The 26,520-nt window shown below is 40.0% G+C and overlaps 1 protein-coding gene across 9 annotated transcripts in view; it reads right to left on the bottom strand.

Moving 5' to 3' along the window:
• Positions 1–26,520, bottom strand: part of SBF2 (SET binding factor 2) — a 544,916-nt gene that overhangs the window by 229,108 nt on the left and 289,288 nt on the right. For all 9 annotated transcript variants that reach the window (XM_063671925.1, XM_063671922.1, XM_054439274.2 and 6 more), the window contains 6 exons: positions 12,360–12,492; positions 10,702–10,810; positions 8,053–8,166; positions 3,684–3,761; positions 2,759–2,872; positions 2,181–2,309 (listed from right to left, as the gene is read on the bottom strand). In XM_063671925.1, the coding sequence (XP_063527995.1) occupies positions 2,181–2,309; positions 2,759–2,872; positions 3,684–3,761; positions 8,053–8,166; positions 10,702–10,810; positions 12,360–12,492 (677 nt within the window). The remainder of the gene's footprint in view (positions 1–2,180; positions 2,310–2,758; positions 2,873–3,683; positions 3,762–8,052; positions 8,167–10,701; positions 10,811–12,359; positions 12,493–26,520) is intronic.

Genomic DNA, 26,520 nt, shown 5'->3' with positions numbered 1-26,520 from the left:
ATAGGCTTCTTCTAGGAACTAACAGATTCACTGCATAGGCATATAAAACTATGGCTGACCTATTCTAGGCTAGGATAAAGAAAGATTGTCAAGGGCAAACATTCTTTTCATTCTAAGACATCTATCTGATGGAAGTGTGAGGACAAGGCCATGCACAATGCAAGCTGCCTCTCAAAGCCCCCGTAACACCCCATTGTGGTAGGCTGCCTCAGGCTAAGTGAAAACAAGGATCACTTTCCCAGGAGCAAATGCTATTTTTCTACCAAAGCATTCCCATGCAAACAGCCAAAGAGGGTAGAATGAGAAATTATTTAGTTCTGATGGCTCATTTTTCTTAGGCTCTTGACTGATATATACATATGATTAACTGGCAGTCAAGTAACATAAGTATACCCAAAGTCACCACTGTAGGCCAAACAGAGAACTGGAAGAACACTAAGGGGTCACCCAATAGGAACCTTGGACAGAGTCCTTGCCTTATCATTGTTTCCAATCTAGAGTATATTTGTACGAACAATAAACAAATAAAAAATAAGTTACCATATAAAGTTAGAGACATAAAATGAAGCCTAACGCAGTCGAGTGGCTCTCAGAGTCAACGACTTTGGGAGAGTTTGGAAGAGATGGTGAGATAAGAGCAGAGTATGAAGAACAGAGGAGGGCACTCCAAGCAAGGGAAGACCTATAAAAATAGAGGCTGTGGCAAGCAAGTTTTCTGCAAGTAACTAATCTCACTTTTTAGTTGTGATGAAGCTGTCAGAGTAAGATAAATTTGAATAGAAAAGAAAGAGTATATAAACCAATGTTACTATTCATAAAGCTTCAAAGACTAACAAAATGTAGGTGCTAGAAAAGACCTTGGAGAGCATCTATTTTAATCCCATAAAATATTATGTTATGAATTACTTAGTACAGAATCTAAAGGCTGAGATGTTAGTAGAATCAATAACCAATCATATTATATGGTAGTATTAGAGAATCAATGACCAATAATTGATTAGAAAAAATTGTCGACCTCGGGATGTTTCCTAAATCTTCATATGCTTTGTGTTTTTAATTAAAGCATCTGATGCAGTAAACATATTCTACACAGAACTAAAACATGTGCCTCTTCTTTAAAAATTCTTACCTGTGAATACTTCACTAACTTTACAAAAAATAAAAGATCCTTCTCCTCTGAACCAAAGATATTTAAGACCTTGATTCCTACCTTCTCTATATAAAAGAAAATCACCAGAAGCAAAACATGACCATTACCATGATTCTCCAATATCTTGGGTTCTAGGAGTGTTGTTCTTTTATAGATTTCAAGAAACTTTTTACATTTTTGGTTCTAATATAGTACTCTTTCAAAAACTGAAATGAGAATAATATTCTTGTTCTATCCACCAGAGTGGGTGCTGTGAATATAGAGTTAAATGATAAAAGGAAAGATGCTTTTAAAAAAGAGCACAATAAATGCAAAACAGCATCCTTATTTTGAGTCATATCTGCCCTATTTCTCCTTTTATATGGCTAATTCCTTGAAGATAGAGACAAAAATCTGTTTTCCATATATTTAATGTCTCCTAAGACAGGTAGAGAAATGTTGATAATTGATTAGTGAGAATGCCACAAACTTAAACTATGGCTCTATGATTTTGATAGACTAAATGTAACTCCAGTTTGAAGTAATTTCAGCTATCTTAGCTTCAAATTAGACCTTTCTCCCTGAAACACTGACAAAAGAATTACTGTATTAGGGCCTTTAAAAATAAGACTTCTATTTATACAATCACTGTTAAATTTTCGAAAATATTTTAAACAACTATTTTTAAAAATGTAATATTTTAAAATATGAGTAGCTTTTGGAGTATGAGTGGTTTTCGGTTACATGGATGAATTACATGGTGAATTCTGAGATTTTGGTGCACCCATCACCTGAGTAGTATACATTGTTCAATTATTTCAAATTCAGTTGTTCAAAAATTATATGTATTTCCAAGGTATCTTATAATTTTTTGTAATTTTTATAATCCACATTAAAATATCGAGATTTGATAAGCATAATAAATAACATTGGGATTATTTAATACCTAATTTATATTTGACTATATAAATATGAAAAATGTTACTTTTTACTTTTAACTACTAGTCTAATTATGTCTATAAATAATGCCTTCATTTAATAAGAACTATACCTCATCAAAGAGATCACAAGATCTATAAGGAGGACCTCTTTCTGAAACAAAACCTGCAAATGCCATTCCATTGAGTACTTTAGTGAGGAAATCATTCTCGACCAAACCACGCTGCCCCAAGAATGCTGTCTGTGAAAAAAGAAAATGTGAAATAATAATTTATCACTTGGTAATGGGCAAATGGTCAAAACAGAAATACAATAAAAAGATCAAAGCCTATATAAATCCCTTCATGTACAAATACGTGTTGTCATAAAATATATTTCTCTCAAAGAGAGTTATTCTGAAATACTACATATATTGAAAAGAATAAAAATGAATCTGGCTACATGTCAGGAGAAGAAATCAGAAATTAACATTCAATTTTAAAAGAAAAATTGATTTAAAGTTAACATATTCTAAGACATTATGTGAGTTCCATATTATTATTAAGAACTGATATTTAACCACACAGAGATTTTAAATAATCACATTTGATAAATCAAGGTCAAAATAAATGGCTAGGAAAAAAAAAACAAGTAGTTTTATTAAATTAGAATATATTTTTTGGACAGATACAATATAGTACTCTATCTTACCTTGTGGAAATGTATTACTGGCTCTGCATGAATTCTTATAAGTTGCAGGCAGGATCTATATCCTTGGAAGAGTTGTGCAAATAATCTAAGGAAAACGGCTCGCACCTCTTTATCCTAAAAATATAAGAAGAAATGTTAGGTAATTTAACTTTTTGAAAACAAATGAAATATCGAGTCAAAAAGGTGAAAAAGGCATATATTCCAAGTCCTTTGATTTTTATATCCACCAAAACAATTACAGTCACAACCAAATATAAGAAGAAAAAACTCTCAAGATTGTATTCAATCCAGCTTTTATTGGAATCACAGTTTAGAACTGTAAGGAAACCTACAGATTCTGTTAGTCAATGCCTTACTTAATTGATCAGGAAATGAAGGTCAAGAATGCTTATGTGTTCAGCTCCCTGAGGTTCCTTATTGGCTACAAAGCCCACTGCTAAGAAATGCACTGAGCAAAATAAAAAAGGGGCCTCTGTTATATATGTAACCTTTTATGGCTTCTAATTGGAACTATTTTCATCCACACACTCTTCAAACTTGATTCTCTCCTATAACCAACATTCTTTATATCCATTCTTGTAAGCATCTCTTTTGTTTTTAATCCTTGCCTGGCCATTTCAGTTTGATGCTTGGCACAGTTTTCCAGGCTATAATCTAGGCTCTGATGTTCTGTCCTACACTTAACTCATGCCTCCTCAGGGCAACAGTCTTAGTCCTAGTGGCCTCTTGCCCAGTGCACTTCCCTGTGCCTCCTCCTTGAGCAGGACATAAGGACAGTCAGCAGCAAGTCTCTTAATTTCTAATTTGGGGCACTTTTTACTTTGCTGTCCATCTAACTCTAACTTCACTTAGCTTCTTTAATAACCCTACAAATAAAAGTACAGCTCTCTTTAACAGCATTAAATTTAAATATTAAACTTCTTACCAGCATTTTTGAGTGGGATAAAGCTGTTCGTGGAGGAGGAAAAGCATGATCTGCTACTTCCAAATCTGGGTGTAAAATCTAAAGCAAAAAAGTTTTGTTATGTAAAATATCATAATATCAATGAAATCCATTATTGAGACATTAAGATGAAAATGTCAGCATATGAATTATAATATATTCCCTCCATGAACACAATTCAATTAGCTGGGGTAGTTCTATATGTACTATTGTAGAAAGATCTCCAAGACAAAATATTCAGTTGCAAACATGTTCGGCCGGGTGCGGTGGCTCTCGCCTGTAATCCCAGCACTTTGGGAGGCTGAGGTGGGTGGATCACGAGGTCAGGAGATCGAGACCATCCTGGCTAACACGGTGAAACCCCGTCTCTACTAAAAATACAAAAAAATTAGCCGGGCGTGGTGGTGGGCGCCTGTAGTCCCAGCTACTCGGGAGGCTGAGGCAGGAGAATGGCGTGAACCCAGGAGGTGGAGCTTGCAGTAAGCCGAGATTGCGCCACTGCACTCCAGCCTGGGCGACAGAGCGAGACTCCATCTCAAAAAAAAAAAAAGAAAACATGTTCTAGAAAAATACACATAGTATGGCCTAATTTATTTGAAAATAAAACAAAATAAATCCTAAATCTATATATGTACATATACTGATATATATATAATATGAAAATGAAAAGTTCTGAAAAAAATACACTAAACTATAAAATAGTGATCTCTGTGAAGGGAATAATCTAGGCCAGAGCTATTTGTCTATATAGTTGAATTTTTAAAAACAGCTGCTTGTTTTTATATTTCTAAGTGTAGTTAAAAATTACTGAGGAGAGGCCAGGTGCAGTGGCTCACGCCTGTAATCCCAACACTTTGGGAGGGCAACGTGGGTGGATCACTTGAGGTCAGGAATTCAAGACTAGCCTGGCCAACATGGTGAAACCCTGTCTCTACTCAAAATACAAAAATTAGCTGGGCATGGTGGCACATGCCTGTAGTCCCAGCTACTTGGGAGGCTGAGGCAGGAGAATAGCTTGAACCTGGGAGGCAGAGGTTGCAATGAGCTGAGATCGCACCACTGCACTCCAGCCTGGGTGACATAACAAGACTCTATCTCAAAAAAAAAAAAAAAAAAAAAAAATTTACTGAGGAGAAAGAAAATGAGATTTTGAACTTTGCAGTCTAGACAGGTAAAAGTATAAAACTATGTCACAAAAGTGCTAAAATATATAAAGTGCAATACATGAAATGTAAAGTATAATTAATTCAACTTAGGGAAGACTAAACAAAAAACAAAGTAACATTTGAGTTAGGCTTTGAAGGAAATCAGGTTGGGGGGCAGCTGTGAAAGAAGGACCTGTGTAGGACTTGCACAGAGAAGATGAAATTATATCAGTATGTAGCAAATTTTCTTCTTGTAGAATCATTTTCAAATACTAAGATTTTTCATGGTATGCTGAGAATAGACCAAAAGACTCAAAACAACACTTAAAGGAACACTAAAATATTGGCAGTTCAAGTCATTGAATCACTAACCACAGTACAAAATATCTTAGTGTCTATAAAATAATCCATATTACACAGTTTAAGTACAGTGTTGCCATTTGATTATAATTATTTACTAATGAAACAAAGCTTATATACTTGTGTGTCGATGCTCCCAATCATCCATGAAATCTAGTCTCTTTTTGGTCTAGTTTGACAATACATTATGCTCCTATTTCTTTTTTTCTTTTCTTTTCTTTTTTTTTTTTTTTTTTTGAGACAGAGTTTTGCTCTTGTTGCCCAGGCTGGAGTGCAATGGTGTGATCTCGGCTCACTGCAACCTCCGCCTCCTGGGTTCAAGTGAGCCTCCTGTCTCAGCCTCCTGAGTAGCTGGGATTACAGGTGTGCACTACCACCCCTGGCTAATTTTTTGTCTTTTTTTTTTTTTTTTTTTGGTAGAGACGGGGTTTCACCATGTTGGTCAGGCTGGTCTCGAACTCCTGACCTCAGACGATCTGCCTGCCTCAGCCTTCCAAAGTGTTGGGATTACACGCATGAGCCACCGCACCCGGCCCTATGCTCCTATTTCTTATTCACAGTACATTAAGTAGTACCTAATCCACCATTGTGCTTAGTAACTGTAACAATATGTATACTCAGTTTTACCAAAAAGGAATTTTACACATTGACCAAATTTGGTGGCACAGGTGTTGCAGGTTTAGGTATATGAGTATGCAGCAGAACCCTTACCAGGAGCCATTGGCTTAAGAAGTACAATCTTAATCTTTGTTAATTTTGCTACTTGACCCCTAAATAACTATTCATATCACTAGTAAGTAACCACACATAAGATTTAATCACCATAGGAATTCTAGAAACATTACACTTTCTTCAGTCATTCAAATACTACCTTCTCAGCTTTTGCTATATCCACATACCCTCTATGCAATTATATAGTTAATATTTTTCTTTAAATTGTCTTTAAATCAACTCACCTTCTTTTTTTGTTTATTTTGTTTTTTGAGAGGGAGTCGAGCTCTGTCACCCAGGCTGGAGTGCAGTGGCGCAATCTTGGCTCACTGCAACCTCCGCCTCCCAGGTTCATGCTATTCTCCTGCCTCAGCCTCCTGAGTAGCTGGGATTACAGGCGTGCGCCACCATGCCCAGCTAATTTTTGTATTTTTAGTAGAGATGGGGGGGTTTCACCATGTTGGTCAGGCTGGTCTCGAACTCCTGACCTTGTGATCTGCCCGCCTCGGCCTCCCAAAGTGCTGGGATTACAGGCGTGAGCCACCACACCCTGTCAAACTCACCTTCTTAAACCTAGTATTTTCTTAGATGATAGTTGAGCAATGATAGGTTCTATATGCTATTTTAAGTACACATTATAATAAAAACATAATTATTAAAATAAAAAAGTTGACCAAATATTACCCCAAATCATCACCATGCTTCATTTTGGCAAACAATCACCTAGTCATCTCTGTTAAAACATTCATCCTACAGGTAAAGACCAGGAGACAGCCTAGAGATAAAAATGTGATTCTCAATAATACCAAGTGGCAGAACACAGACTGGAATTCAGGTATCCTGTATCCCACACTAGTGTCTTTTGCACCCTATCACATCTTGTATTTCAGATTACAAATTATATTAGGAAAAGTCAGTCTTCTCTAACTGTTCCCATTTCACAGATACCACCATGACAACAAAAAGACTAACACAAATTTGAAAGTTTTCCGAGAATAAAATCCCTCCTGGTAATCCTAGGCTTCTAAGTTTCTATTTAAGAGGGAAAAAATGTTTTAAATAGCCCAGAATAAAATATTCTTAAAGTAGAATATTAAGGCCTTAGTTCTAGTGATATCTTGAAAAGCAACGCAGAATTTCTACAGTTCAGTTTTCTGATGAAAAGCACCTAAAAGGCTATCAGTAAAACAAAATACTGTTTTCAAAATTCGGCTAAGGTAAAATAACTGCAAAAAAATTTAAATTTGTTTCAATGAGAAAAACCCAAGCCACAGGATTTTTTAAAGCCTTATTTGGCTTGAATGTAGCATATACTTCTCCTTCTTTGGTATTTCTATTCATATGGCATTAAGAATGGAATGTTGGGCCGGGCGTGGTGGCTCACGCCTGTAATCCCAGCACTTTGGGAGGCCAAATCGGGAAGATCACGAGATCAGGAGATCGAGACCATCCTGGCTAACACGGTGAAACCCCGTCTCTACTAAAAATACAAAAAATTAGCCAGGCGTGGTGGCGGGCGCCTGCAGTCCCAGCTACTTGGGAGGCTGAGGCAGGAGAATGGCGTGAACCTGGGAGGCGGAGCTTGCAGTGAGCAGAGATCACGCCACTGCACTCCAGCCTGGGCAACAGAGCGAGACTCCGTCTCCAAAAAAAAAGAATGGAATGTTGGACATTTTATGTATCAATACGACACATCTTTCTGTAATAACCTGAAAGTATTGGCAAGACAACATTACAGTGTTGTGTAGGTACCAAAGAGGAATGAGATGCCAGTAGGGAGGTTAGAGAAGAGAAGCCAACATCTAATGGGGGATCTTAGGGGAATCAGGGATTTCAAGGCAGAGCCTTGTTTTCAAAGGTGAATTTCCAACACCTAGGAAAGTACTAGGTCCTGTATGCTGAACGAAGGAAGGAATGTAGAACAAATATTCAGTTAGGATCCAAAATACATGCTTTAGATAACTACTTAGTAAATGAAGAATTCTAAATACTGTATGAGATTATGTTCATGTTTCAAATATATAGCTCTCTTTAAATTAAAGTAACAAACTGCACTGACAAACATTTTTAATTTCAGCTATCTTAGCTTCAGATTTAAATAAAGAGAAAGTTACTATTACAAAAATATGTCATACCAAAGAAAGAGCTGATTGAGTCTGATGTAGAAGTGGTTCTGGGAGGGAAGAGAGGTGAATACATTCAGGAATTTTAATAGTGCCTCCATCCAAATCTGCTATGATTACATCTAACTGAAAGAGATAAAAAAAATTAACCTATAATTACCAAAACACATTTGTTGTTACGCAAATTATTTTTCCCTTGACTAATTCAAAACTAGAAGGATCAGATGTGGAAGAGACTCTTGTTTGTCCATAGTAGTAGAATTCTGGGCTAACAAGTTCCCAGCTACCCTGTATTTCCCAGCTTCCTTTGAAATTAGGTGTGGCATGTGGCTAAGATTCTGCCAATAAAACATGAGAAATGACATTTGTTTTCCTGTCCTTCAAGATAGGGGATATGTAAAGCTCTCCTATGCTGTCTTTCCTTTTCCCTTAGACTGAAATTATTAACTGGCAGCAAACCAGCCTTCAGCATACACATGATGACAATGCCTGGGAGGATTCTGTTGGAGAAACAATAAGATGGAAGCTTGGATCTTGAATGACTTCATAGAGCAAACTGGTCTGGCATAATGGAACATCTCTATGGACTGCTGCATGAGTGTTCAATAACACTTTATTTTGTTTGAGCCATTGCATTTTGTTCTGATTTTACTATATATGCTGCTGCAGCAAGCGCAGAGGATTGCATTTTAGACACTTTATTCAAGTAGTTTAGTCATATTCTAAAAAAATTAGTATTTATTACAAGAATTAACAATTAGTATACATCAAAAGGGTGCTGTTTAGCCACTTAGAAAAAGCTGATCTTTAGCATTTTACAAAAGTCTATTTAAAAATAACTTACATAAAAGTGTAAGAGAAAACAACCAAGATGAGTGAAGTTGTTATATTGACAATATTATACTTCATTCTAATTTATTCATTACGATTTTAAGAAATTTGCATTTGGCAACACTTGGTTTGTCCTACCTCCAGCGACTGTTTTTACTTATTTATTTGGCAACACTTGGTTTGTCCTACCTCCAGTGACTGTATGTATGTATGTATGTATGTATGTATGTATGCATTTATTTATTTATTTTTGAGACGGAATCTTACTCTCGCCCAGGCTGGAGTATAGTGGTGCAATCTTGACTCACTGCAACCTCCATCTCCCAGGTTCAAGTGATTCTCCTGCCTCAGCCTCCTGAGTAGCTGGGATTACAGGCATGCACCACCACACCCAGCTAATTTTTTGTAGTTTTAGTAAAGACAGGGTTTCTCCATTTTGGCCAGGGTGGTCTCAAACTCCTGACCTCAGGTGATCCGCCTGCCTTGGCCTCCCAAAGTGCTAGGATTACAGGTGTGGGCCACCGTGCCCGGCCTCCAGTGACTGTTTATATTTAGCTGAAATAAAATTATCCACAAACCAGGTGGATATGTTTCTAATTAGTATTAATTAGGTTTTATTAAATGTTTATTGATTTACACATTTTTATATGGTGATACCAAAATTAAATAGGAATTAAGTATCAACATATAAAGTTAGAAAGAATGATCACTATACGAATGAAAGTCCTGCTTATAATGTTGAATAATATTTTGTTAGTTTAAATGACACCTCTGATTTGGTTACAACTGTAATTACTTCTTTGCTGGCATTTAAAACTAAAACAGAAGTAGAATTACAAAATCTTAGGGATCTGTGGATCACAGATGTTATGCAGCCTAAGTTTACAGTAAAGAATTTTTCTCAGACTCCCTGAAAAGTGTCACGTAATCTTCTCCTTACACTCTACTTACAGTGCTTGAGAGTACACTCCTCATCTCACATAAGGAAGTCCATTCTATAACTGGGCGGTTCTAACTGTTGGAAACACTTTTACTGGGCAGAAATCTGTTTCTATAGCCACTTCACCCACTGATTTTATTTCAGCCTTTAAGAGTTACAAAAAATGAATCTCAACCCTTCTTCTATGACAGTAACTTAAATACTTACCTTTACCTATCAAATAGTATCAGATTATTACCTGAGAAAATTTCCTTAGGCCCTTACAGAACATAGTTTCTAAATACTTGATAATCCTGGATGTCCTTTTCTGATGTGCTTTATTTTGTTACAGTCCCTCATAAAGTGTGATACACAGAACTAAATGAATTATTCCAGAACTGGCTTGAATATAGAGTATACTTTTGCTTCTTTGGTATTTCTATTCATATGGCATTAAGAATACAAAAATTTCGTGGAAGCTCATACCAAACTTCTGTTCCACTAAAACTCTTCACTCTTTTGCATATGCTTTCTGCTTTGTTAGTTATCAGGAATTTGGTATCAAGACACATCTCACTTCAAAATATAAATCAATTATGCACTAATATCAAAAGTATAAATAGAATATTAATTTATCTTTTGTCATATGTAAGATGAATAATAAAGATAAACAATGTACCAAAAGAGGGATATTTAAAAATATTAATAAATTCCTTTATAAAACCTCCTATACTTGCTATATGGCAAAATTAATATACAGACTTTTCAATGATATTTTTCTTCTATTCAATCTTTTCTATTGGAAATGCTACAGATCTGAAAATAGTGATTAGCTGAAATGTTATAGGACCCAAAGAAATATGATAAACTTCTGGACTCAATAACTGGAAACTTTACAGATGAATACTTACAAGTTCATGGATATCAGTTTTAAAGATAGAATGTACTCCAATAATGAAAGGTGTTGGGGAACTTAGAACTTCCAGTAGCTGAGCCGGGAGAATAGGGATATAAGGATAACTGGAAATAATAAAAATATGTGTCAAATATATTTTTCTTTAACATAAACATATTTTCTTTCATCTTTATGCTGTGTAAGTTTTATATTACCTATGTTTAGAAATTATCAATAATGTTTTCATGCTTTTTAATACTAAAATTTTGGAAAAAATGATTTAAAAATCTTCATGTGAAAGATACAATCAGATATAAGACATAAAGTAAATGGAATCCAAGCCTGTTTCCTTAACCTTTGTTTCTTCTAGGCAAGCAGTCTCTTTCGGTCTTCTAATGCTGTTTGAAAGCATTTTTCCTTACATAGAAACCTGACATTAGACAGTAACACAGACTCTCTGATAGGGCCTCCCCTCTCAATATGAGGCAATGATTTATCTATATAAAACAAGCATTCAAATTCCACTTTCTATACTTGATTTTTGCATTCATTAAGAATGGCAAAAAAAAAAAAAGGGGGGCCAATAATTCTCTATCTTATCTAAAAAGTTAAGAAAAGCACCTAAATTTTTTTTTTTTTTTTTTTTTGAGACGGAGTCTCGCGCTGTCGCCCAGGCTGGAGTGTAGTGGCGCGATCTCAGCTCATTGCAAGCTCCGCCTCCTGGGTTCAAGCCATTCTCCTGCCTCAGCCTCCCGAGTAGCTGGGACTACAGGCGCCTGCCACCATGCCCGGCTAATTTTTTCTATTTTTTTAGTAGAGATGGGGTTTCACTGTGTTAGCCAGGATGGTCTCCATCTCTTGACCTCGTGATCCGCCCGCCTCCGCCTCGGCCTACCAAAGTGCTGGGATTACAGGCGTGAGCCACTGCGCCCGGCCAAAAATTTTTTTTAAAGAAATTCTGGAAAGAGTCTAAAATTTTATCTAGTTTATATGAACTAATTTCCCAGATGTTATGATTATCAATTGATTAAACAGTATATTAGAGGTATAATATTCTAGTTACAGCACTATTAGTCATCACTGTTTAGATTTTGTTTTTTTAGTTTTTATTAGGAAAAAAATTTTAACATATCCCATAAAAAAACAGAGGAAAAAATTATAACGAAGCCCTGCAGTAATTGTCAACTTTGAGAATTACCAGTGCACAGCTACATATATATTTCTACCCACTTTTTTTCTCTGTACTGTATTATTTTCAAGCAAATCCCAGATGTCATACTGTTTACCCATATAATACTTCAGTGGGTATCTAAGAAAGATAAGAGCTTTTTATTAATAGGATCTCTATCATTATAACTTCTAAAAATTAATAATTCTTTAATATCAAGTAGCATTGACTAGACATTTATGCCAATTGTATTAGAAGACAATTAAAAGTTGCTGACAATACTATTCAAATTAAATATTTTTACACTAATCAACATTCAGTAATGGACAACTTGGAAAGTCTCAAATTCTAGACTAGATTTTATCAGAACTATGACTCATATAACAGCATAACTTTGTAAAATATCCCTATGTGGTTCAAAACCATTGTGCCATAACATTATGACTTATCAACAATAAGTGATATATAGTTTAGGAATAAATAAAATTAACAAATGAAAACCTCACCTATATTTAAGAGGAAACATTAAAGATTCCAGGGCTCTACAAGCATCGCTAAGTCTCTGGAAACTTGCAGAATGGAAGAGAACCTTATTTTCTGTGAGGACTGCACAAAAGAGGCTGAGGACATTTTGAATTCCTGAAAACATAAGAGCAAGGACTTACAAATGCATTTAATTTTATATGTGTTGTCAACAATCATAGACAGTATACACGGAAAGAAAAAGCCAGTAATTTTGGACCCTCTGAAGGAAAATACTTGGTTAAACTGTAAATTCCATATAATCTATGAGTATTTGTTTTCCCAAACTTTCAGTTTTGCCTTTATTCTTCAAATCAGGTAATACTCATTGAACATATTAGTTGTTTGGAAACACTATTACCTTCTTTTCAATTTCATCTCTAAGGCCTATATTTAGGTTCCTGTTTTAGAATGCTAGCATTGTTCTAAAAACTAACCCCTGCAGAGTCTATTTGTCTGACGTTAATAACACTGCACCAGCTTTGTTGTTGAAATTTGCCTACTATATCTTTTCTCATCTTTTAATTTCAACCTTTCTCTACTTCTTGTAAACAGCATACACAAATGCTCCGCAATTTAATGATAGGGTTACGTCCTAATAAACCCATAGTAAAGTTGAAAAATCTTAAATTGAACATAAATCAGAGACTGTCTGTAACTGAAATATTTTTAATCCAGTCTGACAAGCTTTGTCTTTTAACTAGTTCACTTAATCCATCTATACTTATTGTAATTATTGAGATATACACCATATATATAGTTATATGTGGTATCTTATTTTATGCTTTTTCTTTTTTTTTTTTTTTTTTTTTTTTTTTTTTTTTTTTTTTTTTTTTTGAGATGGAGCCTTGCTCTGTCGTCCAGGCTGGAGTGCAGTGGCACGATGTCAGCTCACTGCAAGCTCCACCTCCCAGGTTCACGACATTCTCCTGCCTCAGCCTCCTGAGTAGCTGGGATTACAGGCGCCCGCCACCACACCCAGCTAATTTTTTCTATTTTTAGTAGAGAGGGGGTTTCACCATTTTAGCCAGGATAGTCTTGCTCTCCTGACCTGGTGATCCGCCCGCCTCGGCCTCCCAAAGTGCTAGGATTACAGGGCGCCACTGCACCCAGCCTGGTTTTTATTTTTTCTATCTTTTCTTTTTTCTTTCTTTTCAATTTCTCCTGTCTCTTCTTTCATCCCCTCTGTTAGTATGGTATTTATAAACTCTTTTTCTATTTTTTTTAGTGGCAACTCTAGAAAATACAATATACATACTTATGAAACTGAAGTTAAATGTATCATTTATTTTCTCCTGTTTATTACTGAACCAAATTATTTCTTTATATCACTTCAAATTTAATCATACACACCCAGTAAAGCAAGAGTCCCCATTTGTTTTCTCAAGGTAAAATACTATATTTTCCCTTTATCATAGCTTATTTCTTCATGTGACATGCAAATTTCCTTAGTCTATTATTAATTGCTATTCCCTCTTATCATTTCCAACCTATCCCATGTGATACATCAGAATTTTTAGTTCAGATTTTAATCTTCATTCATTTTGACTAATGTAATAGTTTCATAAGTGATTTTCCTAATCCAGTCCTTATTCCCTTCAAATCTACCCTCCAGATAGTTTCTAGAATAATGGAAAAAAACTAAATAATGATTAAAGAAATCTAAATACAATTTTCAGGCAGTTTTTAAAATTCATATTAAGTCCACAAGAATAAATGCTACAAATTTTACAAAAAATATTCTTTTGGATTTAACATGAATTTTCAAAACCCACTAAGGTTTTGGTACACTTAAACAACAGTGGAAACGAATGAGCTAGTATTATATGTATCATCATGGCTAACTCTCCCAAGTATAGTACTGAGTGAGGGTAGTAAGGTGCACAATGATTATATAGCTGTGAAAAGAAAATAAATCTCAGGACCCCCAAACCACCAAGCCAAAGGGAAGTCAAGCTAGGAACTGCACCAGGAAAACCTAACCTCCATTTTATTCCTAAATAAGATAGCTACAAAAATTAAAAAAACAAAAACAAAAACAAAAAAACCCTACATACCTCCCATACCTCCCTCACAATTTGCCCACAAGGAAATTCCTTGTGGACAAAGGACAGACAAAACTCAAAGTCATCCCTGTACTCCGGTGAGACAAATGCATATCTGATTGCTTCCTCTGCCCTACTAAGCCAGACTAAAGCTTAAGTGACTATTCCTCTATCTTCCTCTCACATGTAAATTGTGTATTCAGTAAAAGGCTAATCAGAGACTCAAAAGAATGCAACCTTTTGTCTCTTATATACCTATGACCTGGAAGCCCCCTCCCCTGCTTTGAGCTGTCCCGCCTTTCCAGACCGAACCAATGTACATCTTATGCATACTGATTGATGTCTCATTGTTATAGCAGGTAGCTAGCCAGACATGAGCAGGGAAGGAGAGGATCCCCCACCCCCATGCCACCACCAGGAATGTCGGGCAACCATCAGGTGATGGTCAGGTGATTATTAAACTGTCTCTCTAAAATAATAATTGGTCATAGCTGATGCCACGGAAAGGCAGTCTTCCAATAGACAGAAACATCTGAAACTGGTGATCAGCAGCTTCCTGATAAAATCTCAGGAGTTGGCAAGCGGGCTCACGCCTGTGTAGTAAGAGGCAAAATGGCAGAGTTTAACTGGTATATGACCCTCTAGGAACATTTGGACTGGTAAAGGAAGAAAGCCTCCAGTGCGCATGCATACAATTCCAGTAAACACACTGCACATGTGCCCCCTACCAAATGCTGACAGGCCTTTGTGCATGCAGAGTGCCCACCCCAAGGGAAGAATCCGGGGAGGAGAGATGCAAGACTCCGGACACATGACAACATATAAAATCCCGAGTCAAAGCTCAAACAGTGCACTTGATCTCTCAAGTCGTCTGCTTGGCCCTCTTCCAAGTGTACTTTACTTCCTTTCATTCCTGCTCTAATGCTTTTAAATAAACTTTCACTCCTGCTCTAAAATTTGCCTTGGTGTCTCGCTCTGCCTTATGCTCCTTGGTTGAATTCTTTCTTTTGAGGAAGCAAGAATTGAGGTTGCTGCAGACCTCTATGGATTTGCTGCCGGTAACAGACTTCGGTGCTGTGATTTGGATACATTCCCTAATGTTAACATACTTTGGTGCCACGTGACTCGAATATGCTTCCTCAGTGGTAAGACATCTCTATGCCTCAACTTCTTTGGCTGGAGGTGTTTAACCCCTGTACACAGTTTTGTTTGCTCTTTTCATTCTTCTGCTTACTAACCAACCCCCAGAATAATTCTCGGCCACAGTGGCTCTGTTCCCCAAGCTCATCTCTCAGCTCCTGCTGATGTACGGTAGCTCACAGAGGTAGGAAGGACCTTGGAGTCCTTCCCAGGTAAGATCCTTGACCTGAGATACAATGGCTCTCCTAGACAAGAGGTTCATGAGAGTGGCAGGGCTAAAGCCTAAAACCATGCAATGTCTGGGGTTTCCTCTGCTTTTTCCATTCAAATTGGCTCTTTCCCAAAAACCAACACCGCCTATTCTCCTGTTTTCTCTGTGTGTATTCTGAAATGGCCTTGTACACCCTCCGGATCGTCCATCTCGAGGCAAGTCAGCCTCTTTTGCTTTCACTTTGCATGCTATGTAACTGTTATTCGTACACCCTCAGCTCTTGCTGAATTTGTGCAGCAGCAAAAACATGGGCTCCCTTGTGGATATCTAGAGACTTACACTAATTTTTACCTTACCAGCTCAGATGACCTCTAATCCTGCCTCTGTCTGTTGGCACACTGCCAGGACAGACACTAATTGGATCCCCAGACAGCTCCTTATGACTTACCGTATGCTTTTTGTTCCTGTTACGGTCCAGGGCTGAGTTTTCTGGTGGCTTTTGAAGTAGTTTTCCACCCGCATAGGGCCTCATTCTAGCCCTTTAAGGACCTCATCTACTTGCTTTTTTTGAGTTAGCACCCCTTCGGGAGGAAGGGAAATTCTTCCTTTCCCATTTGTGAGTTCCTACATCAAACCCTAAGTCCTCCAGAGGTTACTACTTGATGTTAAGAAGACAAATAAACGTTGCCCTCTCAAATCCAAGGGATGCTGTTTCTGGAAGCATAAGAAGGCTTTCCATGATTATTCCTCTGGCTTCCTCCCACTTCCTCCTGGAGCTTCCATTTCTCTAATCACTTCCATGCCCTTCTCAATATTCATCAAGACCTTCAAGGTCATATTTGAAGGGAGGGAAGTTCAGCCCCCTTGCAGCAGTTAGATGAAAAACAAGCTTCTTGTCTAGTTAGAGAACAAAGAAAATGGGTATCTGAGAAAAGGGATAATCATTTTGTTGCTAGAATGCTCCAAGTGAGAGTCACTGGAAGGTCATGGAGGCAAGAATATAGGATGGCCCAAGGCTGTCGGCACAAGAGACCCATAGGATAGAGACGAAGGCTGGTCCAGGGTTAACAGATTATCATTATAACAGAGATGAAGGCAAGGTTAAGGGTACATGGTAAGACCAGTTCATTCCGGAACCCCACGGATGAACAGGAGAGGGCTCTCTGTTCTCTCTAGTATCTCCCCTGTGAAAAGAGGGTACCAAAGTTAAGGGTACATGGTAAGATCAGCTCATTCCAGAACCCTAAGGACAAATGGGGGACGTCCAATTCAGGATAATAGGAAGAGAAGACACTTTTTCTTTTTTTCTCATCTATTCTCTCTTCACAGATGGATAACTGCATCTTCATACCACAGGACATGCCCCTCAGATGCATTCTCAAGAACTGGGAAAAGTTTTGACTCCAAAACCCTAAAGAGGAAAAGGCTAATATTTTTCTGTAACACAGCCTGAATTGAATACAAGCTCCAAGACCAGGAATCTTGGATAGAAAACCAAAATTTTAATATGATCTATCAACTAGATTTACTTTGCCACCAGCACGGAATATGGATAGAAATCCCCTATGTACAGGCCTTCATAGCCCTATGAAACAACCCTGACCTTTGTTGGGCTTGTAAAATGGATCTAGTGATGATAGCTGCCATGGTCAGGCAGCAGCCCCCTCTGGCTGGTTTGGGACACTCCTTATTGGGTTTACCCTGGTTTCAAGCCCCAGAGGAGCAAAGGATGACGGCTCAAACCCCACTGCCCATTCTACCTCATTATATTCAAGTCTCCCAGGCCCGGAGCCCCTCCATATCCAGGGCTATCCTCTGGACACCATCCTCTTAGGTCACGCTCCCTTCAAGAGGTCAGTAGCCCCAGTGGACCCACTAGAAACCAGACTCCATTCACTATGTAAGGCCTGAGCCAAATTACAACAGAACTAGGGGAGTTTATGGACGACCCTGACAAATACATCAAAGGGTTCTGTAAACTGGGATTAACATTTGAACTCACTTGGAGGGATTTCTCAGTCATACTAGGGCAAATTCTGTCTCAGGGAGAAAGTGATTCCATTATGGAGGTGGCCTAACAACTTGCAAATCCAATGCATATGACTGACCCGGGTGGCTACCCTGTAGGAGCCATCACAGTTCCCCAGGTTGACTCCAATTGGGATTACAATACCCAGGGAGGTATATGGGGAAGAAACCACATGTTCCTCTGGTAGAAGGGATAAAAGCTAGTAGAACAAAGGCTGTGAACTATAATACAATGGCCTTAATAGATCAAGGCCCTCTTGAAAACCCCATCACTTTCCTAGAGAGGCTACAAGAGGCCCTAGTGAAACATACTAACCTAGACCCAGAGACATCAGAAGGGCAACTGGTCCTACAGGACCGTTTCCTAACTCAGGCAGCCCCAGAGATTCAGAGGAAACTCCAAAAGCTAGCACTGGGCCCCAATACCCCTATGCCTGACATTCTCAAAACAGTTGCCTTGGTCTTTTACAGCAAGGACCAGAAGGAAGAAGAAAGGGCTCAGGAAAAGGAGAGGCAAACGGAAAAGTGGCAGCTCCAACTATTGGCTGTCTTACAAGTCCACCAGCTCCCTCCAATTTGCCCTAGGAATATCTTCCCAAATAATTGCCATTGGTGTGAGAAACCAGGCCACTGGAAGGCCAACTGTATCAATGGGACAGATGGGAAAAAGCCTTGCATGGCTTGCCCCCTCCACCACAAGCCTGGTAACTGGAAATAGGACTCCCCTGAGGGCTGGAGGGCTCCTGGAGAGAATCCTTGGTCTTGAGCTGAGGGGAGCCTACAGTCCAGCTGGCTCCCAGATCAAACATCACTATTGAAGGGACAGAGCCAAGGAATGCTTTGCATGTGGCAGGTAGGACTATAAGTTTTCTTTTGGACACTGGAGCAGCCTACTTAATGCTTACCTCTTTCCCTGGGCAATTATCCTCCAAATCCTGCCAGATAATGGGGATAAATGTGGTGCCCATAACCAGGAGGTTTACTCCTCCTTTGTGCTGCCTATCTGGGGGAACTGTTTTTTTTGTTTTTTTTGTTTTTTTTTTTTTTCATTTTTAGTGTTGCTAGAATGTCCCATACCCCTTTTGGGTAGAAATATTTTATTTAGACTAGAGGCTCAGTTAACCTTTCCTCCAGGGCAGACATCCCCTTTTCCAACTGCAATCTTATGCCTCAAGGAAACCACACTCAAGGATGAACTACCCATGGACTGTCTCATTAATCCAGAGGTCTGGATATGTTCCTATTGTCATATATAACATTTAAATATGTTACAATTGCAAAACAGTTAAAATTATTGCTTTCTATATATTTTTATTTATTATACTTTAAGTTCTGGGATACATATGTAGAACATGCAGGTTTGCCAAATAGGTATACATGTGCCATGGTGGTTTGCTGCACCCATCAACCTGTCATCTACATTAGGTATTTCTCCTAATGCTATCCCTTCCCTACACCTCCCCACCCCCCGACAGGCCCTGGTGTGTGATGTTCCCTTCCCTGTGTCCATGTGTTCTCATTGTTCAACTTCCACTTATGAGTGAGAACATGCAGTGTTTGGTTTTCTGTTCCTGTATTAGTTTGCTGAGAATGATGGTTTCCAGCTTCATCCATGTCCCTGCAAAGGACATGAACTAATCCTTTTTTATGGCTGCATAGTATTCCATGGTGTATATGTGCCACATTTTCTTTATCCAGTCTATCATTGATGGACATTTGGGTGGGTTCCAAGTCTTTGCTATTGTGAACAGTGCTGCAATAAACATATGTGAGCATGTGTCTTTACAGAATGATTTATAATCCTTTGGCTATATACCCAGTAATGGGATTGCTGGGTCAAATGGTATTTCTGGTTCTAGATACTTGAGGGATCATCACACTGTCTTCCACAATGGTTGAACTAATTTACACTCCCACCAAGAGTGTAAAAGAATTCCTATTTTTCCACATCCTCTCTGGCATCTGTTGTTTCCTTTTTAATGACTGCCATTGTAGCTGGCATGAGATGGTGTCTCACTGTGGTTTTGATTTGCATTTCTCTGATGACCAGTGATGATGAGCCTTTTTTCATGTTTCTTGGACGCATAAATGACTTCCTTTGAGAAGTGTCTGTTCATATCCTTCAACCACTTTTTGATAAGGTTGTTTTTTTCTTGTAAATTTGTTTGAGTTATTTGTAGATTCTGGATATTAGCCCTTTGTCAGATGGATAGATTGGAAAAATTTTCTTGCATTCTGTAGGTTGCCTGTTACTCTGCTGATAGTTTCTTTTGTTGTGCAGAAGCTCTTTAGTTTAATTAGATCCCATTTGTCTATTTTGGCTTTTGTTGTCATTGCTTTTGGTGTTTTAGACATGAAGTCTTTGCCCATGCCTATGTCCTGAATGGTATTGCCTAGATTTTCTTCTAGGGTTTTAATGGTTTTAAGTCTTACATTTAAGTCTTTAAAGCATCTTGAGTTAATTTTTTTAAAAGGTGTAAGAAAGGGGTCCAGTTTCAGTTTTCTGCATATGGCTAGCCAGTTTTCCCAACACCATTTATTAAATAGGGAATCCTTTCTCCATTGCTTGTTTTTGTCAGGTTTGTCAAAGATCAGATGGTTGCAGATGTATGGTGTTATTTCTGAGGCCTCTGTTCTGTCCCAGTGGTCTATGTATCTGTTTTGGTACCAGTACCATGCTGTTTTGGTTACTGTAGCCTTGTAGTATAGTTTGAAGTCAGGTAGCATGATGCCTCCAGCTTTGTTCTTTTTGCTTAGGACTGTCTTGGCTATACAGGCTCTTTTTTGGTTCCATTTGAAATTTAAAGTAGTTTTTTCTAATTTTGTGAAAAAAGTCAACGGTAGCTTGATGGGGATAGCATCAAATCTATAAATTACTTTGGGCAGTATGGCCATTTTCACGATATTGATTCTTCCTATCCATTAGCATGGAATGCTTTTCCATTTGTTTTTGTCCTCTCCTATGTCCTTGAGCAGTGGTTTGTAGTTCTCCTTGAAGAGGTCCTTCACATCCCTTGTAAGCTGTATTCCTAGGTATTTTATTCTCTTTGTAACAATTGTGAATGGGAGTTCACTCATGATTTGGCTGTTTGTCTATTAGTGGTGTATAGGAATGCTTGTGATTTCTTTATGCTTTTTTAAAAACTAAGAGAATAAAAAAATATACATATAGTCTATTTACCCACAGATTTGCCATTTCTAGTGTTGTTTGTTTGTGTGAAATCGAGTTATTAACTGGTCTCTTTTTCCTGCAGTCTTAAGGATTTCCTTTTGTTTTTATTTTTTATTGTTTTTTTGAGACACAGTCTCACTCGATCACCCAGGCTGGAGTATAGTGGTGCGATCTTGGCTCACTGCAACCTCTGCCTCCCAGGTTTAAATGATCCTTCCACCTTAGCCTCTCAGGTAGCTGGGACCATAGGTGTATGCCACCACATCTGGATAATTTTTGTATTTCTTTGTAAACATGGGGTTTCGCCATGTTGGTTGTGAACTCCTGGGCTCAAGTGATCCACCCATCTCAGCCTCCCAAAGTGTTAGGATTTCAGGTGTGAGCTACCACACCTGGCCTTCCTTTTGTATTTCTTATAGAGCAGGTCTACTAGCAGTAAATCTGTTTTTGTTTACTTGAAGATGTCTTCATTTTATCTTTGTTTCTGAAAGACAGTTTTGCCAGTGACAGAATTCTTGTTTGATATTTTTTTCTTTCAGTGCTTTTAATATGTCACATCAATGCCTTCTGGCTCCCGTTCTTTCTGTTGAGAGACCCACTGTAATAATATTATAGTTCTATTGATTCATATTGATGAATTATTTTCTCTTGCTGTTCTTAAGGGTTTGCCTTTTACCAGTTTCACAATCATGCTGTGTCTACATGGGGATTTTTTTACTGTTAATTTGGGCTTCATTGTGCTTCTTGGGTCTACAGGTTAATGATTTCAACAAATTTTGGAAAGTTTTTGAGCATTATTTCTTCAAATATGTTGTTCTAATTACCCTCATATTTATCCAATGGAGATGCTCTGTACCTAAAAGGTATTATTGTCTCAAAGGTCTCTGAGAATCTGTTATTTTTATTTCAATCTTTTTCTCTATGTTCCTTATATTGGATCATTTCTATTGGTCTTTCACCAAATTTTATTGATTTTTATTTCTGACATCTCAAATGTGCTGTTAAGCTCAGCTAGTGAATTTTTTGTTTCAGTTATTTATTTTGAGAAAGGGTCTTATACTCTGTTGCTCAGGCTGTAGTGCAGTGGCATAATCACAGCTCACTGCAACCCCAGCCTTCTGGGCTCAAGCAATCCTCCTACCTCAGCTTCCTGCATAGCTGGGACTAAGGGGTGCACCATCACACCTGGCTAGTTTTTTATTTTGTAGAGATGAGTTCTCACTATGTTTCTCAGGCCGGTCCTGAACTTCTGGGCTTAAGAGCTCCTCCTGCCTCAGCCTCCCAAAGTACTAGGATTACAGGTATAAGCCACAATGCCTGGCTTGTTTCAGTTATCATACTGTTCAATCTGTAATATCTACTTGGCTCTTTTTCAGTTTTTACTTCACTACTGAAATTGCCTAGGTTTTTAGCCACTGTCATTATATTTTGTCTTAATTCTTTCAATATGGCTACCATTAATTCTTTCAGCATATTTATAATAGCTGATTTAAAGTCCTCATCTGCTAAATCCAGTATGTGCGCTCAAAGTCAGTTAATACTATTTTTTTTTTTTCCCTGAGTATGGGTTACACTTCACTGTTTAAATGCCTCTCGCTTTTTGGTAAAAATTGGACATTATAAATAATATACTGCACTAAATTTGAATTATATTTTTTTCCTGAAAGCTTTTTTTTTTTCTTTGGGAGGGTGCTCACTGCTTTAAGCTGCAAAACCTGCTTGTAATATTAGGCTGCTGATGTCTGGTTTAAAAATTTTTATTTTTATTGTTTAGCTTGGCTTCCTAGGGGTTATCTCTGTGTTTGCGTGATTCACTTGGTCAGTCCATAATTTGGGCAGAGGTTGTACTCAAATACCTTGAGCCAATAAAGCTTCTATGTACTGCTGACCAATTTTGCATGGGTTGAAGCACGTTCATAGTTTAGCCAGATTTTAAGTATGCTTTCAGGTTCAGACATGTGCATAGTTACCCAGGCAGCCAGGGATGTATAGAGACATTGTCTAGTCCTTCCAAGACTGTCTCCTCTCCACAATTTCTCTGTTAAATTTCTGGCTGATGTGCCACCAGCCCCAACTGACTGTAATTCAGACAGCCATCTGACGTTTTTCTCCTTTCATCTCCTACTGGGTTCATTACTTTCGCTGATAATGATGCCATGGGTTTTAGCCCTCCATCTCAAATAAATTCCACTCCACCTGGTAGCAAAGCTGGTTTTCCACCCAGCCCTACTCTGCCACTACCAGTCTCACTGACAAAGCTGGGATGTAGGGGAGAGGGGGCAACCACCAGATAAGAATGCTGCAGACTCCTGCTGTTTTTACACAAAGTTCTAGCATGAATAAATGTTTCTAAATTTGTCATTTGCTTTTGGTCAATTTCCAAAGCCCTGAAATCATTGTATTCAACAATTTTGTCTAGTTTTATACTGGTTCTTTGGGGGAAAGGATTTGTTAAACTCTTTGTACTGTCTTTGGTGATGTTAATTTTGTCTCCTAAATTCTGTCCAATGCTGTCCAATTTCTCCAATGAATACTTATTATTTTTCCTGCAACTAAAAAGCAATTTGTATCAAGACACTTTAAGACCATGTAAATATCTCATCTCTCACCAAAATGCCTGGCTAGATTTAGTATCTACTGATAATTTCTGCCTGAATAGATCTTTACTATAATGATTATAATTTTCCAAATGCAGCACTCACTCTATATTTCCCAGTCAGCACTTGGCATTCTTTTTTTTTTTTTTTTGCCTGAAAATGTTGTAATCTTTATTAGACAAATATATATACATACATATTTTAAATATTGGCTTTTTCCAGTGAGCTATTATACTTAGTGTACAGTGAAAAGTTTTAATATTATAGGTTAAAAATTTCTTAATCATTCTTTTCTATTCACTTGCCAAGGGTGAATGAAAGAACATGGCTTCTTCTCCCAGACTGATTTACTTTGGCATCTGCATAAAGCATCATTTTCAAAAATGAAAGGTGCTCAATTGTTCCCTTTTTTCTATATTCTCTAGGTCTCACAACAACAAACTGCAGTCTACAGCTTCCTAAAGTTCAGCATGGTTTTTTTTTTTTTAATTTATGAGTACTTATTGATCATTCTTGGGTGTTTCTCGGAGAGGGGGATATGGGAGGGTCATAAGATAATAGTGGAGAGAAGGTCAGGAGATAAACACATGAACAAAGGTCTCTGGTTTTCCTAGGCAGAGGACCCTGCGGCCTTCTGCAGTGTTTGTGCCCCTGGGTACTTGAGATTAGGGAGTGGTGATGACTCTTAAAGAGCATGCTGCCTTCAAGCATCTGTTTAACAAAGCACATCTTGCACCGCCCTTAATCCATTTAACCCTGAGTTGACACAGCACATGTTTCAGAGAGCACGGGGCTGGGGGAAAGGCCATAGATCAACAGCATCCCAAGGCACAAGAATTTCTCCTAGTCAGAACAAAATGGAGTCTCCTATGCCCACCCCTTTCTACACAGACACAGCAACAATCTGATCTCTCCTTCCTTTCCCCACACTTCCCCCCCCTTCTTTTCAACAAAACCGCCATTGTCCTCATGGCCTGCTCCCGATGGTCGCTGTCTCTTCGGAGCTGTTGGGTACACCTCCCAGACAGGGCGGCCGGGCAGAGGCGCTCCTCACCTCCCAGACAGGGCGGCCGGGCAGAGGCGCTCCTCACTTCCCAGACTGGGCGGCCGGGCAGAGGCGCTCCTCACCTCCCAGACAGGGCGGCCGGGCAGAGACGCTCCTCACCTCCCAGACGGGGCAGCCGGGCAGAGGCGCTCCTCACTTCCTCCCAGACGAGGTGGCAGCCAGGCAGAGGCGCTCCTCACCTCCTAGACGGGGCGGCTGGGCAGAGGCGCTCCTCACTTCCCAGACTGGGCGGCCGGGCAGAGGCGCTCCTCACTTCCCATACGGGGTGGCGGCTGGGCAGAGGCGCTCCTCACTTCCCAGACTGGGCGGCCGGGCAGAGGTGCTCCTCACCTCCCAGACAGGGTGGCCAGGCAGAGGCGTTCCTCACATCCCATACGGGGTGGCAGCCCGGCAGAGGCGCTCCTCACTTCCCAGACTGGGCGGCCGGGCAGAGGCGCTCCTCACTTCCCAGACGGGGTGGCCAGGCAGAGGCGCTCCTCACTTTCCAGATGGGGTGGCCAGGCAGAGGCGCTCCTCACTTCCCAGATGGGGCAACCGGGCAGAGGCGCTCCTCACTTCCTCCCAGACGGGGTGGCGGCCAGGCAGAGACGCTCCTCACCTCCCAGACGGGCGGCTGGGCAGAGGTGCTCTTCATCTCCCAGACGGTGCAGCCGGGCAGAGGTGCTCCTCACTTCCTCCCAGACGGGGTGGCGGCCGGGCAGAGGCACTCCTCACCTCCCAGACGGGGCGGCCGGGCAGAGGCGCTCCTCACCTCCCAGACGGGGTGGCCAGGCAGAGGCGCTCCTCACTTCCCAGATGGGGCGGCCAGGCAGAGGCGCTCCTCACTTCCTCCCAGACGGGGTGGCGGCCAGGCAGAGGTGCTCCTCATCTCCCAGACGGGGCAGCTGGGCAGAGGTGCTCCTCACTTCCTCCCAGACGGGGTGGCGGCCGGGCAGAGGCACTCCTCACCTCCCAGATGGGGCGGCCGGGCAGAGGCGCTCCTCACTTCCCAGACTGGGCTGCCGGGCAGAGGCGCTCCTCACCTCCCAGACGGGGCGGCCGGGCACAGGCGCTCCTCACTTCCCAGACGTTGGGCGACTGGGCAGAGGCGCTCCTCACATCCCAGATGATGGGCGGCCGGGCAGAGACGTTCCTCACTTCCTATACGGGATGGCGGCCGGGCAGAGGCGCTCCTCACTTCCCAGATGGGGTGGCCGGGCAGAGGGGCTCCTCACATCCCAGACGATGGGCGGCCAGGCAGAGACGCTCCTCACTTCCTAGACGGGGTGGTGGCGGGGCAGAGGCTGTAATCTTAGCACTTTAAGAGGCCAAGGCAGGAGGCTGGTAGGTGGAGGTTGTAGCGAGCCGAGATCACGCCACTGCACTCCAGCCTAAGCACCATTGAGCATTGAGTGAGCGAGACTCCGTCTGCAATCCCAGCACCTCGGGAGGCCGAGGCAGGTAGGTCACTCGAGGCCAGGAGCTGGAGACCAGCCTGGTCAACACGGCGAAACCCCGTCTCCACCAAAAATACAAAAACCATTCAGGCGTGGCGGCGCACGCCTGCAATCCCAGGCACTCGGCAGGCCGAGGCAGGAGAGTCACAGGAGCCCGAGGCAGGGAGGTTGCAGCGAGCCGAGATCACCGCAGTACAGTCCAGCTTCGGCAACAGAGGGAGACGGAAAAAAGAAGGAGAGGGGGAGGGGGAGCGGGAGGGGGAGGGGGAGAGGAGCACTTGGCATTCTACATAGCAGAGTCCTCCTTTTCCTCTACTTACTTGCTCATTCATTATCAATGTGGACTCATGAATATTCACTTTTTCCTAACAGTTTATAAGTCACTGCTGTCCTTAATTTTTCTGGTGCTAAACATGTCCTAGATTTATGCAGTAGAGGAGCCCTTAAACT

The sequence above is a fragment of the Pongo pygmaeus genome, chromosome 9 (assembly GCF_028885625.2).
Source record: "Pongo pygmaeus isolate AG05252 chromosome 9, NHGRI_mPonPyg2-v2.0_pri, whole genome shotgun sequence".
Taxonomy (NCBI): Eukaryota; Metazoa; Chordata; class Mammalia; order Primates; family Hominidae; genus Pongo; species Pongo pygmaeus.
Note: the sequence above shows the minus strand (reverse complement) of the source record. Positions and strands in the feature narration are given on the sequence as shown.